Genomic DNA, 16,855 nt, shown 5'->3' with positions numbered 1-16,855 from the left:
TGGTGATTTACATTTTAGCATGAACTAGATGTACAAGCAGAGTTTGATTAGAGAGGCTAAGAGAAGCCAGCAAGAAGATACATTAGACTTGAATGGGAGATCAGACCATCAAAGAGAGAATTATAATATTAATCACTACTGACATGAATATGACAATTCACAAAGCAATTTCCATACATTCCCAACCCTTGTCTGCAAGGTTGAAAATAAATTTTCCTCTTCCAGTTTTTCCCTGGGTCCACCCCAGAGGCAAAAATTTGGACTCAAATTATCAAGATACCCCACTGAAAAAGAAAAATGGAGACAGAAGTATTTGGACTAAGGACTTCCAAGCTATGTCCAAACTACTCTCAATGAGGAGCAGAGATACAGTAAAAGATGCATGCATGAAATACAAGCTTCTCATGAGATGCTTCTTATCCTTTAGTCTGCAAATGGATGCTTCCTTACCATATCCCCTCTTCACTGCCATTCAGCACTTTTGTGACCTCCCAAACCTCCTCCCCCACACCCTGCTCAAGAGAAAGTTGCTGGCATTCTCTTCAGTTCCTATTATCATTTCACTGACAAGAAAGTAAAGCCCTTCCCATTGTTTGCCTTCTTTTTACTTTAGTTTTGCAATGTCAGGCAGATTGATTCCAGAAGCAGTGAAGCACACTATATTTCTTAGTGCACCTTTCCTCCAAGGACTTTGGGAGCATTTTGGAGATGTTTTCTCATCAATCTTTACAACAGCTTAGTAAGATAGGAAAGTTAAGTATTCTTTCCTCTTCACTCTTTGTAATAGTCCCCCTCATTCCTCTCATTACTACAAAAAAGTAAACTGTAATAAAAAATAGACAATTATTTGATAGTATGTTATAGCTTCAATGGGATATATACTATCTGTGTGACTTTTGACAAGTCACAAGACATCACTGGTTCTCAGTTTCCTTAATTTGTAAAATAAAGAAATTAGACTGAGGTTTTTGAACCTCCTTTTGACTTTAGATTCATAATCCTCAAAGATGGAAAAATGTGTTACTTTTGGGAAATTGCATAATATGTAATATTGTAGCATAAATTTAGAACTAGAAGGGATCATAGAAGTCATCAAATCCAGGCCCTTCAGGAAATAGGTTGAGAGAAGTTAAGTGACCTATCCAAGGTCACATAGGGATTAAGTTTTTCAGGCAGGTCTCTTAGATGTTCATAACTCCTATTTCAGTGCTCTATCCACTGTTCTGCCTATATGTTTCCTTAATAGCTAGATATCAGAATTACTGAAGCCAGGTAAATGAACATATAACTAAGTTTCACAATTTCTTTTTTAGGAAAGCTCTATACTAAAATGTATTGGTGTTTCCAGCTTTCCTTAGGGTGAAGGGGGTAGGAGAGGAAAAAAAATTAAAAATGCTCAGCATTGAATGAAAGAAATCCAACAAGGAAGCAAAGGAAAACAGGGTAGTTTTGAAAACAATGTGCAGTATGCATTATATAGGTTTCCTTGAAATGGAAATTTATTGTTTTCTATGGAATCTTCTCTTATTCTCTGCTGCAAATATGGAATTCTTTTCTTTTTCTCATTTTATATTTAAGTGCAAAAATTTTAAAAATATCAAAAAAAGTAAAAATATAAACTCTTAATAAAATCATATTGAATGAAATAAATATTGGCTCCTTTTAGGCTCTGTCTACACAAGCAAAAATAATTCAGAGAATGGAAGTAATTGATGCTATACTTCAGGTGCCAATGCTTTCCTAGATAATGGAGACAATAAGACTAGGATTTTCTTGTAATCCAATACAAATTCCATCCTCCTTCAAAAGTATATTGTTTTTGTTGGGGTTCATCTCCAATCCTCCTGACCAATATCTTGCTCCTGGACCCAGATAGCTACCAAGAGAGAGTAAGGCTGCTGACTTTGCACAGCTTTGCCTCACTAAAATACAATTTGCTTGTGATTCAAGAAGATGTCATTAATAAAGATGACCTTCTTGATGTCATTGGTCCTCTTTGAAAAAACAAAGAACAAACAACAAAAACAATAACTGCTTCAATGATGCACTTTAAGTCATTCACATTCTAGGAAGTTTGGAATGTAAGTTTTATTTTCTATTTTTTTTAATGTATGAAAAAATAAAGACTCATTTTAAATGCTCTGCTAATGGGCACTTGCAAATGAATGTCAAAATGAGTATCTGAATCCAGATCTCCTCATTCCAAGTCAATTTTTAATTATATTATGCTTTAATCATAATAAAGGCATTCCTATTCATCAGGAAGTAAGATAAAAATATAGACAAATAATGTATGTGTGAGTACACATATGCTTAGGATCCAATCTGGTGACATTTTAATATCCTTACATTAATGATAGATAACTAATAAAATAGTAGTGCAGATATCATAACATACAAGTACTAGTTCTGATTCTGTCACTTATAAACTGTATGACCTTAGAAAAGTCACTTTTTGCTCTGTGGAGCCTCTGTGAGAATTCACTGAGAATTTGGTTTCTAAAGGATATGAGAAGATGCTATTAGGATCTGTCATAGCAATACATAACAGGGGTGGCTAGGTGGCATAGTGGATAAAGCACCAGCCCTGGAGTACCCAGTACCTGGGTTCAAATCCAGTCTCAGACACTTAATTACTACGTAGCCTTGTGGCCTTGGGCAAGCCACTTAACTCCATTTGCCTTGCAAAAACCTAAAAAGAAAAAAAATACATAACAAAGGCAAGGGTCTCTGAGCTACTTATTAAGCTAAAAGACACAAGCCTATATACAGGAATGTGGAAGTGAGACAAAAGGAAAGATAAAAGAAATGACCCTGACTAATCACCAAACTGGAAGAGCTCTTTCTAAACCAAGTGAAGGCACCTGAGCTGAGATTAAACTGAAATTCCCTCCAGCTGGTCCCAGTTGATCTAGGGTCCCTGACCTTTCACAAGGAAACATGCTTATAAACTTTATGTAGAGTAATTTACACAATCCCTGGGATAACTGAGGCTCATCAGCATAACATGTGGTGTCTGAGGGGGAGGATGTATAAAGGAGTGATATGGGGTAGGCATATTGATTATATTGTATCCCTGTTGACTCAGTCCAATGTCTGGCATGGAAGTAAGGAGAAAAGTCTATCAAACCGTATATAAGAGTGGACATTGTCACAATTTGAGGTTCTCTCCACTGGGTCAGTTCCTTGGTAGGGAATGTTAAATAAATGATCCTTCTGTCACTCTAGGCTAAGTTTCATTGTTAAGAGTTAAGTGACCCCACTTTGGAAAAAGAAGAATATGGTTTCATTTCTAATAACTTCCATTTACTTAACATAAAAAAATGAGCTAGATTTAATAATCCATAATATCCCATCTCACACTACAACTCGGAGTTTTTACAGTGTGATCTTACTTCTTTTGGAATCATGCCTCAAAACTATAGAGATATTTAGTCTGAAAAAAAAGGTGAAGTGAGATGAGAAAAGACCGAAGAATTATAACACACCATTTATAGCAAGAGTAGTCTGAAAAGAATAAATCTTTCAACATGTACCATGCAGGAAAGAGCAGGTGGCTGGCCTACTGCCCATATGCAGTTAACATAACAAAGAAGTACAAATTATTTGAAGTGTACTCTAGTGTGATGACTAAGAGTCATATCCCCTTCTTAGAAATGATTAACTCATCACATATGTTTATGGTGTAACTTCATCCTTTTAGAAAAAGAAAAAAGACCTCAACAGCAATGTTGTGGGTTTTTGTAACAACCTTCTAATTGGACTTCTGGCTTTCAACCTCCCTCTCCTTCAATCTGTCCTCTCCACTGTTGCCAAAAAAAAAAAAAAAAAAAAAAAATTCCCCTATAGCACCAGTCTGATTATATCATGTCCCTGCTCAACAAACTTCCCCAGATCATTGTTGCTTCCAGGCAATATTAAGTATTCAGGCTGGCTTTTGACACGTTTTACAATCTGACTCCAGCCTACTTTTCCAGACTGTTTTCACACTATACACTTTCAAGTACTCATCTTCAATTTGTTTCAGTTCACTTCGATTGATCAAGTATGTATTGTGCTCTAGTCCAGTTGACCTACTAGCTCTTCCCTATCTTTGGCAACCCTTCTCTGTACTTTTTTGGAAAGACTGCTCCCCATCATGGGAATGGATTGCCTATTCTTTTCTGCCTCTTCAAATGACCATTTTTTAAAAGACTAACGAAGTCCAAGAATCATCTCCTACACCAAATTTTCTTTGACCCTTTCCTGCATTTTAAGTATTTCCTCTTCTACCTCCTCCTCCTCCTCCTCCTCAAAAGATCAAATAAATCTTTGTTAAAATTATATGTGTACATTTTGTTCCCCCCCCCAACTAGAATGTAGCATCCACATTTTTATTTAGTCTTTCTATCAGAGAATTTCTAAAATGCTTCAGACTTTACAGATGACTAAAAATTCCTTGTCTAATTGGATTGGATCCTTAAGATTGTATTAATTACAAAATTACTATCACAGTGTTAGTATCTAGTATTCCTTCTATCAGTTGGCAAACAGTGACCATTGTTGTGACATTCATACAACTTTGCTTAATGCCTAGAAGATAATACCCCATAAGATTTAAGGATACAGCTTCTTTCAACCCTATTCTATCTCTGCTTGGATTGGGTTTTTTTTAAGAAAAAATATGGGTTTTCCAAGATTGAAGGATGGATTGAGGGGAAGAGAGGGACATTTTTCCTTCTGTTATAATTATTTAGTGCTCCATCCCAGCGACATCCCAGGAACTCCACACCAAAAATCTGATCCTTGGTCAGTATATATTAAATTTGGAAGAGAGCAGAGGAAAAGGGGCAGGATGTGATAGTAACCCTCTATAATATGGCATAACATTTTTGAGAGTTACTATGGGAGGGAAAAAATCTTTCTTATAGTCAATGCAGCAATGTCTCTCTTAATTTAATTCTATTGATTTTCAAATGAAGATTAAAGGTAATCATCATCATTTCTCATTTGAACATTTGCTGCTTTCTAAACAGTTCCAATGTTTCCCCCCCTCCAATCCAAGTCTTTATAATGATGGAAAATGTTTTCCTAAGGTAAAGATAAAACCACATTATCTCTTCTTTTCAATAAATTCCAGACTCCCTTTTACTTCTAGGATCAAAAATGAATTATTAGGTATAGCATTTATCCAGTCTGGTCTTTTCCTATCTTTCCAATTTTCTTTTCCATTATTCTCCCCTAACCCCCACACTCCAATTTCAGTCCAGCCTTATAATAGTCTATTCCTTTTAATCCAGAAGGCTCAGTGTTCCATTTCCTATCTTTATGCATTTTGACTGGCTTTACTAAATGTCCGAAATGACCTCCCCATCATTTCCACCTTTTAAAATGCTTGATTTCCTTCAAGGTACAGCCAGTATAACTTTTTCCTGCAAGAAGTCTCTCCTGATTCTTGATGATATTTTTCTCATTAGAATGTAAGCTCTGTTAAGGTATATTCCACATTTTCTTTGCAACCTCAGATTAGCATAGTTCTTAGCACATAATAATTGCTTTGTAAGTGCTTTGTTGATTGAACTCAGTAGGAACTACTAAAGTCTGTGCTCTGTTGGCACAGATTTTGAAAATCCCAGGGTCATGTCTACTCCTTGATGAGGTAACCTTAATGAGGTAAGCATTAGCTTACTAGGGAGACACTGACTAAGGACAAATGAATTGTTTGCACTAGATTATCTCCAATCCAACTCTTCAGTTCAATGATTGCTCACAGTGGTGATCTACCTCAACTTCTTTGCACAAAAGGTGAAAAGTAGGAGGGGGAGAGAAGAAAGGGTGTGACAAGCACACTCTAAGAGAATTTATTTTCTTATCTTTTGCTCTATTCTTATCTTTACAAAGAAACAGGGCTCATTTTCATTTTTAACATGTGGACTATGTTATTACTTTGCAAATTTCCAAGCCATAAAAATGTCAGTTTTCTTCATTCTCCCCATCATTATATTCCCCACCCCCTACTCTGTTCAAGTCAATTAGTACTGTCCTTCCTAATGCTTCAGAAAGGTCTCATTTGTCAGCTGATTTTCACAACAATAATCAACACTTAATTGCATTACATTTCTCTAATGCAGTCCTCTTATACAGACTACTTAAATAAACTATCTCTTTTTTGGCCTATTGGAGGAATTCTCTAGGAGATGTTGAGACAAGATTTTTGCCATGTTTATTATTTCTAATTCCCTTTATTACATGAAATATACACAACCCCAATATACCTTATATCTCCTCTGATCATTTCAGGCTTCCATATTTCACTAGATTCAAAGGCATTTCAAGTTAAACCACCAAAATTTAAAAGAATTCAAATTTTAATTTTAGGGTTTTTATATGTGTTCTTTGAATTTTCTGTAAATCTCTGTGTTAGCCTTTTTTAAGAAATCAGTTTTCCAATATGTTTTCTCTGGGAATAATTGTAAATTTAATCTTTTTTCTACCATACACTGGAATAACCAAGTATTTCACCTACTCATCAAAATTAAGCCAATTGGATAAAAAAGAAGTGAATCAAACTGTTGTACAGTAGCTCCATGAGACCCAGCCATAAGTTGATTCTCTTCACTCATCCTGGTTGTAATCTTAGTCAGCATGATATATACTTCAGCATTAAGGAAGATGCTTTGGTTGGGAAAGGAGTGTTAACTGAACATGAAAATAAAGTTAATTTTTTATGGAGATAGTATTATTGAAATTATCTCTTGAATTATTTAACATTCCATATATGTGCATGCAGGAATATGCAAAAAAGTATGTTCATGTTCATGTATGCATATATTTCTGTGCAGAAGCATAGCTTGTCAATGTATTATGTTTTCATAACATGTTACTGAGCAACTTCCCAGTTCAAAAATTCATTGAAAACTTTAAAAAATATTTTTAAGAGTTTACCTGAATAAAATCAATGCATTTAGGATAAAAAAAAAAAGGAAAATTAGTGATTAGAAGAAAATCATTGCATTAGAAGAAAATCATTGTCTCTGATAAGTGTCTGATATTCATGATATAAAGGGAAACAACTATGCAAAGTGCTCTAAAAGTCTGTGCAATTTTGTGCTATTAAAGCTTTCTCTATGGAATTTATTATAGCTTGTTGGTATTTTTGTTGTTCAGTTGGGTCTGGATTATTGTGACCCCATTTGAATTTTTCTTGGTAAAGACTCTAAAAGTGGTTTGCCTTTTCTTTTTCCAGTTCATTATACAGATGAGGAAACTAAAGCAAACAAGTTTAAGTGACTTTCTCAGGGTCATACAACTAGTAAATGTCTGAGGCTGGATTTGAACTTGGGTTTTCCTGACTCCACATCTATCTGCTCTCTGTCCACTGCACCACCTACCAAAGACTTTTTGGCACCGTGTATAAGACCAAGAATCAGTCCCTAATAAAAATATAATCAAATTATTTAAAAAATAATTCTCAAAAGAAAAAACTAAAACTATTAGCAGACATATGAAAGATAATTCCAAAACAGTAAGATGAGTTTAAACAGCCCTGATGTTTTATTTCATTCATAACAAATGGACAAATTACAAATATTGGCACTAGGCAATGTTGGAATTGTTATTAGAAGACAGGAGTCATTGGTATATAATGTATCTAATAGTCCAACTGTGTATAATAGTTCAGTATTCTGCTAAGTAATCTGGATTTATATTTTTAAAATGATGAAAATATCCATACTTTCTGATGAGAGCTGACATCACTGCCCATATACCTCAAGAAAATAAAAAAGAGAAAGGCCTTGTTAATATCAAAATACTTATAGCAGTAATTTTGTGGTATATATACATATATATGCATATATATAGTTAATATCCATCAATTTATAATAAACAAATAGAAATACATGAATGTAAATATAATTGCATTATAAGAAAAGATTAATATGATGAATTTAAGGAAACATGGGAAGACTTGCATGAATAAATATGGAGTAATTAGAATAAGCAAAATAATATTGACAATGACTACAACAAAATAAAAAACAATAAAATGACACTCATGATTGCATAATGATAATAACCAAGCTTGGCCTCAGAGAAAAGTTGAACAAATGTACTTTGCTTCCTTTGCAGAGCTAGGATATATGAGTATGGAATATCACAGATACTTCCTCCTACCAGGTAAACATTAGTTGATCTTGCTTATTTGTTTTCTTTCTTTTAACATTTTATTATAAACAAAAGCATTCTAGAAAAAGGAAGATGAGAGTAATATTCAGAAATGAATATAAAATGTAAGAAAAAGTAAAAAAAAATGTTAAAAAAAGAAGGAAAAGTCAAAATTTTGACAATGAAAAACCTCAACACTTCAAAAACATATTAGAATGACTTTATACCAATTACTGTTCCATGCAGACTGTGTTGAAATACTCAGTGTACCTAGTTCATTGAGTATTAGACAAGGAGTCAGGAAGATCTAAGTTCAAATTCTGCATCAGACATTTATTAACTATGCCATTTATCTTCTCTAAGACTTATCTTCTCTAAGACTCATTTGTAACAGAATAATAATAATAATAATAATAATAGCTCTCTCTCAAAAACATACACACACCCATACACACATACATACATACATACATACACACACAAACATATACAAAATGTTCCAAAAGTTTAGTGCACTTATTTCACAAGTATGCTTGAGGATCAAATGAGCTCATATATGTAAATTGTTTTGCAGATCTTTAAATGCTATTTAAATAATGTTCTTGTTGTTATTACTATATTTTATGTGTAAAACTTTAAATATCCATATCCCTGGAGAGAGAGGTCCTAACTCTTCTCTTTTCTCTAGTAGTAAAAATTATCTGTTAAATCAGACCTTTGATTTGATTTTGACTTCTCCTTTTTCGCTAACAACAAATCACTTAGCAAGCCAAGTTAAATTTTTAATTTTCTTACCTAGTCCCTTTTCAATTTTAAATTCTGTGATACTGTCACTCCAACTACTCAAATTTTCAATGACTCCTATTTGCTTACGGAATAATGTTTAACCTCCTGAATTATTTCATTCAAGACCTTCCACAAACTAAATTAACCTATCTTTCTAGTTTTATCTCTTATTACTCTCCTTTACAAATTTTCTCCAACATCCAGACTGGTATATATGGCATCCAGAAATTAGGTCTGGTACATACCCATCCAATGATTTTTTTTCTCATTGACCAGCACTATCAGTTTCATTATGAAGAAGCTTATGAGTCCTTCCCATTTTTCAAGGACTAATTCAAACCAACTTGCCTTCTGTGAAGCTTTCCTTGACCAACACAACTCAATGAGTTCAATGATTTTACTGACCTCTGAGCTCCTATAGCACTTACTGTCTGCCCCTTCCATTTGATGCCTATTAAGTTCAAATTCTGCATCAGACACTTTTAACTGTGTCACTTCTCTCAAACTTAGATTTCTCCTTTGTAAAAGGAGAATAATACAATAATAGCTCTCTCACACACACATGCAAACATACATATACACACATACATACAAAGTGTTCCTTATATTATTATCTTTCTCTATGTTGTTGCTCTGTTATGGAATAGTATTAACATTAGTGATTATATGAATGTACTAGACACAGAGGAAAAGACAGAGAAGAAGAGCAAGGTCCATGTTAGATTAATTGTTCTTCTTAATAATGCAACATATATTCATTCTATGTTTATGTAATATTTCTTACCCCAGGAGCTCCAAAGGATTCTTGTTCCCTTATTCCCTCTAACTTTACATTTTTCCATTTAAAAGTTATGTAAAACACATATAGTCACACATGTAAACACATAATTATTCTCAGCCAAAGGTGACTTCAATCATTTCTCTGTGTATGACCAAAAATTCATATGCCTTTCAAGTATGCTAGGGCTTTGCTCCTTCCTCATTTGAATGTTTAATGATAATTTTTAAATTAAACTTAATTTAATTGAATAATACTTGCAAATATGGCTAGAAAAGGTTCAATACACTTGGGTAACCAAATGGAAATCAAATACATGCATTTTAGGAATTGCTATTAATTGGAATCTTCAGAGATTCATGTTAAAAGTCTCACAATAATTATGTTCTATTGACCCAGGTTTCTGACATATGGACAGATCTTGCATTCAGAGACTCACTTTCAAACTAGCCCCAGTGAGAAAAGACAGCAGCATCCAGAATTTCATTAAGTGACATTCATGCCAAAAGAAAGTAGCCTAGTTGAGAATCTGATCTTTGAATAGGAAATCATAAGGGAAAGTGGAGAGTAGTATAAAAACTCTGACTGGCTAAAAGTTTAAAAGGTCCTCATTGTATCTACCAAAGGACTTCTTTGCTTCTTCTCTCTTTCCTTGTACAGACTGATTAGATATGTGACTGAAGATTTTTCTGATTGTGTCAGTCAAGTAAATTTCAGTTTTTAGAAGCTGAATTTCTCAAAAGGTCTCATCTACTGAACATGGAGGAAGGAGTACTGAGATGCACAACTATACTGGCAAATTGAGGCAGCTTGTACTCTGTACAGCTATGTACTCTCCTCTATGTAACTATCTGCCTTATCCTGGCCTCTTGACCAATGTTGGGTCATTTTTCCAAAGGAATGAAAGCAGACTGAGAATTGGGGGAAATGTCATGTGCATCTGATATCAATTTATTATAACATCACCATTAATGAATTCTTAATTATCGCTTTATGTTAGAATGAACATTGAAGGCCAAATTTTATACAGAAATACTTTACCTGAATATAATCATTTTTTTAAAAAATCCAATGCTCTTGAGAGTTACAACCCTTTTATTTTTCTCAATAATAATAGGGTTTTTCCTGTTCAAATAACCTTCAGAACCAGATACTATTGTATTTACCCAGTTACTTCACACTCATGTTTCATTTTTACCTTTTTTATGAAATCTTAAGAAGTGGGAGAAAAAGTATACAAATATAAAATCACCCTTCTCCAAAAAACTTCAATGTGCCTGGGAGACAGGTTTAATTTCAGGGTGGGGGGGGGAGCAAGTTAATGATTTAAATATTGCTACTAGGAGACAAATAACTTGGTATTCAGGTGTAGTTTGGCTCTAACTAGCCATGTGAACTTGGGTATGTCACTGAAATTCTCCTGGGTTTAGTTTCCTGATTTATAAAATTAAGTGGTTAAACTAGGTGATCTCTAAGATCCTTCCCAGACCTCACATTAACCTATGATTGATTTGAAGACATTTTCCTAGAAATTTTGTGAAAACGTACAGCAATGAAAGGGGAGGATTGTTGAGGTTATCCTCTCATCTAATTCTATTTCACTCCTGTTGAGTAAATAATGAAATTAAACTTCCCAAATTAATGAAAGTTGGACTGGAAATTTCTATACTGCGTCCACTAGGCTGTCTTCCCCTCCATGCAACTGAAGTATATCCATAAAATTCATAATGACCTGAAGAGTTAAACTTCAAACTCTCGCAGCTCATGTTTTCAGAATTTTGCTCCCTTTTCACAGGAGATGCTGTCCATTTCTTTCTTTATTTCTTTATTTATGGATTTTGGTTTTTGCAAGGCAATGGGGTTAAGTGACTTGCCCAAGGTCACACAACTAGATAAAATTAAGTGTCTGAGGCCAGAATTGAACTCAGGTCCTCCTGACTTTAGGGCAGGTGCTCTATCCACTGTACCACCTAGCTGCCCCTGTCCACTTATTGTATAGAAAAAGCAGCAGGACAGTTTTGTGAGCTTATCAGCTGACTTGAGGCAATAGGGCTGCTATTTCAATTCTTTGAATTACATAGACAAGTGCACTTTCCTTGACAACTTCTGCAACTTGAAAATACAACACTGTTCTTTGAACAATATATTCAAACATCTAAAAGGTAGAAACTCAGTTAAAATTTTAAAAAAGTGGGAGAAGGGAAAGGAAGGGGAAGGAAAGATAATGAAGATCAATAATTTTCTACCCAAACTGTGTATTTAAATAGCTAATCGTCAGAAAATTAGGAGGTTGGAAATAAATGTGCTACATATCTTAGTGTCAAGCTACTAAGTGTCAAATGAGTGAAACATATACATCCACCTGTAGCACAAGAATAGCATTCCATTGGGTTGAGCAGCAGAGATTACAACAGGGATAAGAGCTGAAGCAATTGGAAAAGTAATTGCCATTGGGCACCGAAACTCAGTTGTCCAAAGATTTCCACCAATTCGACAACCGCCTTCGTGCAAAAACGTGCAATTCTGTTAGCTTTTGGGGCCCACCTAGTACAGGTAACATACCCTGTATATAACAACATTCAGAGGCACAATGCGGTGGAAACTTGCTAACAGATCCCAGCAGCCCCTATGAGATTTAAGATGTTCCACTCCGAGGCTCCAAACAGATATCTTTCTGTACCAATTTGTAAGATAGAATTCCATAGTACCAGAATTGAAATTCGGATATTTCCACCACGAGGAAAAAAAAAAGACAAAGAGTATCTCATTTGGAATAAATTTCTTTTTTCATGAGGGCTGAAGACCAAGTCTGGTGAGCCAAGCAAAGAGACCCCTTTAGAACCTGCAGGCTTGACTGTTAGAACTTGCCAGTCCCACTGACCCTCCGCCCTCTTCGCTTAGCCTTGAGCAACAGTGCCTCTTGGAGCAAAGAATGCTGCACTCCAGCTCCAGCCCCCTGAGCTACTTATTCTTCCTGGTTTCTTTGCCAGAATTGCAGACTACGGCTTTCAGACAGAGCCAAACAGTGCAGTGGTCGTTGGAAAGCGCTAAAAGTTGTTTCTGCTCTCTAATCAAAGCATGCATGCCCCCATGCATCCGTGGTGGGAGATATATATGGGAAAGGAGGCAATTTGACTCCATTTTAGGACTCCGAGAGATCAGTCTCCTTGGCCCCTAGCAGAGGTCAGGACTGGGTTGTTATTATCTACAGAGTGTTCTGATGATCGAGTTCTGATTATCGGTGGTTTGTGATGGAATTGTAGAGAAGTTGAAAAGCAACTTATGAGATTCCGATAAATGATTTTTTGTCCATCGGAAGCTCCCTCCATTTGTTTAGGGAGGCAAAATACCGAAGCTGCTTCATCTCCCTGACCTGAAACAAACTCGCCCAGTACCTCCCACAGCTCTCCAGCCTCCAGTACTTACAGATTTACTTTCACGGTTCATTTTCTGCTGTAATCTTTGCACTGTCCCCTGGGTTAGAAAAGTTGGGCAGGGGAAAAAAATAGCCGGTGTGATGCATAGGCTGCTTTTGGTCCTTCTGGAGAACGCTGAAAATTCGGTAGCCGCTATTTAGTAAAGTTCTCTGAACCCCTGCAGCCTTTCTGCTCTTAGTACACCTGCAGGAGAAAGGGAATGGAAGCGATCGGAAGAGGACGAGGCCAGTCGAAAGGCTGAAAGTTCTGAGGGGGGTGCAGGCAAGGCGCGAAGGGGATAGCCGGACTAGGTACTCAACTACTTAAATTTATACAACTCAGTAACACCCAGAGCCACTCTGCTCGGGCTGCCTGCGACTGTGGCCCGCTGTTTTGTTTGCAGCTCGGTCCTGGGAGGAAGGAAGCTGAGTCAGTTTGTATGCTGCCCAGCTTTAGAGAACCCCATTTGGACAAGGGAGCAAGTCACACCCAACTTTGTTTCCCAAATCAACTCCCTTGGTGAGGAATACTCGTTCCTTATCCCGATCCCTTCTCCCCCCACAGAGGTTCCATGACGTGCAAATAATCCCTCTTCCCCCTAGCATCGGGATGTCTCAGCTAGAAAGGACTGGAACCCCGAAGGCAGAGAGACACATGCGACAAGGAGTCTTAGGAAAAACGAGAGAAGCTAAATTTTACAGTGAGGAAGGAAGTAAGGTGAGGGGGGAGGGAGGGAGTACAGGGAGGATTGTGCAATCTGCAGCCAAGCCAGCAAGGAGTCACTGCCGGCAGAATTTGCACCTGACGATCTTCTTGAAAGCACTTTGGAAATCTTTGTTGAAGTAGGCATAGATTACAGGGTTGAGCAGAGAATTGGAATATCCTAGCCAGTTGATGATCGCCCCCAGTGAATCGGGCATATGGCAGCTACTCTCGCAGAAGGGCAGGACGAGGGCTACGATGAAGAAAGGCAGCCAACAGAGGATAAAGGTACCCATTATGATGCCCAGCGTCTTGACCGTCTTCCTCTCCCGGGCCAAGGCCATCTTTCTCTTGGCTTCTGCATTCCTTTCATTCTTCTTCTCGAAGGAGGTGGTGCTGAGGGCTCCACCTGAATCGCTGGGCAGCATCAGGTGGTCCTTGGAGTTGCTGTAGTGGTGGATCTCAATCACCTCCAGGGCGGCGCGATCCACACCCTGCCTCACAGCCCCGTTGACGCAAGGCGCTCCCAGAGTCTTGGACTCCGCCCCGCGCTTCCAGTTCTTGCCCCTGGGCTCCCCATTGACGCTCTTCTTGGGTGGGGGAGCTGGAGAAGCACTGAAGCAGCTGTCCCCGGACTTCTCTGCCTTCTTGACTGTCTTGCGGATCCGGAATCGGGCCGCTTTGAAGATTCGCCCATACAGCACGAGCATCAGCAGCAGGGGGATGTAGAAGGCGCCAAATGTGGAGTAAATGGTATAGCCGTGGTCTTTGCTGATGGTACAGGCGTCGGGGTTAGAACGATCTTCTGGCGTCCGCCAGCCCAGCATGGGTGGGATAGAGATCAGAAAGCCTATGAGCCAAGTGAGGCTGATAAGGACAGCGGCTCTCCGGGGGGTCCTCTTGTTTACATAGTCTATGGGGTCAGTGATGGCCCAGTACCTGTCCAGGGCAATGGCACATAGGTGGAGGATAGACGACGTGCAGCAGAGTACATCCAGGGAGATAAAAATGTCGCAGGTCACTTGGCCCAAAGTCCACTTATTCAGTACCTGGTAGAGAGCGGCCATGGGCAAAACCAAAACGGAAACCATCAGGTCGGTGACCGCCAGGGAGCCGATGAGATAGTTAGCCACGTTCTGCAGGGAGCGCTCCAGGACAATTGCGGCCACCACGCAGGCATTGCCGATCACCGCGCAGAGGATCAGAGAGCCGAGCAGCACCGAGGTGACTACCTGATAGCCGAAGGTCACGTCGGAGAAAGCAGTATCATTGCCCCGATCGTAGGGCGAGTCACTGGAGGTAGTGTTGTTGCTCTGGTTGTAAAGGTCAGCGTGACCATGGGCTGAGGGGTTGCTGTGTGTGAATCCATCCATGCCGCGGAGGTGGTGAGCTGGGCAGCAGTGGGAGGCACGGGCTTCCCCTTTCCCCCTTCCTTGTTTGTGCCTTCTTGTCTGTCACTTCTAGAGAGTTAGAGCGATGGAGGAGTGGGGCAGCTTAAGCTGGGAGTTCTCCCCTCTCGGACGAAGTCACTGGTTCCAACATCTTCATCAAGTCACACAGCTGACAGCTGATGCACTAATGTTTAGGCTGGGGGTTCCTGATCACCAGAATCAAACAGAAGTTAGCGGAGAAACAATTCCAAATAAGTCAAATATGTCTGGGCTAGAGCTGGAGTCTGCCTTTCTCTGTCCACTCTGGTTTGCAGCTGTTCCTGTCGCTGCCGCTGTCCAACTGCCAGCCAGATCAAGAGCCTCCTCTACTCATAAACAACCTAAAGACCTGGAAGAGAGAGAGAACCCTCAATCTTCCTCTCTCCTCTCTCTCCTCTCTCTCTCTCTCTCTCTCTCTCTCTCTCTCTCTCTCTCTCTCTCTCTCTCTCTCTCTCTCTCCTCCTTCTCCGCTCCTTCCCTCTTCCCCTCCCTCTCCCTTTCCTTTCCTTTTCCCTTTTCCTCTCCCTCCTCCTTCTTTCCCTTATTTGCCTTCACCTCCTTGTCTCCTGGCTTTTCCCTCTCCTCACTTCCCTTTATTTATCACTCTCTCTGCCACTCTGACGCTTTCTCCCCCTCCCTCCCACACTCTTTCCTTGCCCTCCCCCTCCTAATGCACCGTGTCTCCCTAGTTGTTCTTCGCCTTTTCCCTCCATCCTGCTTGTTACCATCTTTTTCAACTCTTTCAGTCGCATAACTGGGAGAGCACTCTGGCTTCCATAGCTTCACACATACCCCAACCATCTATTAAACTGGTATTATAAAATTGTTCTGACGCCACTCAAGCCTAAGAAACGAATCATTCAAAGCTACTCCGTGCCTTAGATTTGATGGTTAAAAAAAAAAAAACACAAATGCAATTTCTTGTGGGAGTGGAAGATAAAAATACGTTAGAGGAGTGGTAAGGAAGTCAGGAACTAAAGGCTACATCTACTATTCTATATTGTAATTTTGAAAAATGTTGAGAACGGGAATGGAGCTTCACATTTGGGTTTTTCATCTTCATAACTCTCCAAACAAAATGCCATTAAGAAACACGTAAACAACTTGTAAGAAATGTAATTAAATATGTGATTCTTTTCTTTTTTGTGCCCCCAACAAATGGGCACACTTTTTTATCCTCTTTTTTTCTTTTCTTGTTCTTAGAATTTGTATGAAAATTAGAGCCATCAAAGGGTGTCTATATATTATTTCTTTGAGTAATCCTTCCACTTTAGAGACAGGACATCCTTTCGTTTCTCTTAAGCTAGTGTTAGTTGTGATGCCAAGGCATTTTTCTTTCTATTCTTCTGCACCAATACAGCTAGCTATACAAGAACCTCTGAGGAGAGTGCTTTGGGGCCCTGGGCTACTCAAATAGCAATCTGCTTCCAATGACTGCAATCAGCACCTGGAACAGTTCTGAACAAGGAGGGCCTTTGTCGCCACCTGCAGGAGAATGCCTCTGAGAGTCACAGGATTTCATTGTGTTTTCAGAGGTAGAAGAAAAAACTGTTAGTTTGTTGAAAACAAAATACTTCTGGAAGATGATCTATTTTGCA

General features: G+C 38.4%; 1 protein-coding gene across 1 annotated transcript; it reads right to left on the bottom strand.

The window, feature by feature from the left end:
• Nucleotides 1-13,896: 13,896 nt before the first annotated feature.
• HTR1A (5-hydroxytryptamine receptor 1A) lies at nucleotides 13,897-15,200 on the bottom strand. Its single transcript, XM_074206846.1, has one exon. It carries the CDS (start codon nucleotides 15,198-15,200, stop codon nucleotides 13,905-13,907), a length of 1,296 nt encoding a protein of 431 aa, XP_074062947.1. The 3' UTR covers nucleotides 13,897-13,904.
• Between the last annotated feature and the right edge of the window lie 1,655 nt (nucleotides 15,201-16,855).

Source organism: Macrotis lagotis, chromosome X (assembly GCF_037893015.1).
Source record: "Macrotis lagotis isolate mMagLag1 chromosome X, bilby.v1.9.chrom.fasta, whole genome shotgun sequence".
Classification (NCBI taxonomy): domain Eukaryota; kingdom Metazoa; phylum Chordata; class Mammalia; order Peramelemorphia; family Peramelidae; genus Macrotis; species Macrotis lagotis.
Note: the sequence above shows the minus strand (reverse complement) of the source record. Positions and strands in the feature narration are given on the sequence as shown.

Bases quoted from the DNA above. Each gene is read 5' to 3' on its own strand.
- HTR1A (XM_074206846.1), bottom strand. From the start codon at position 15,200: ATGGATGGATTCACACACAGCAACCCCTCAGCCCATGGTCACGCTGAC.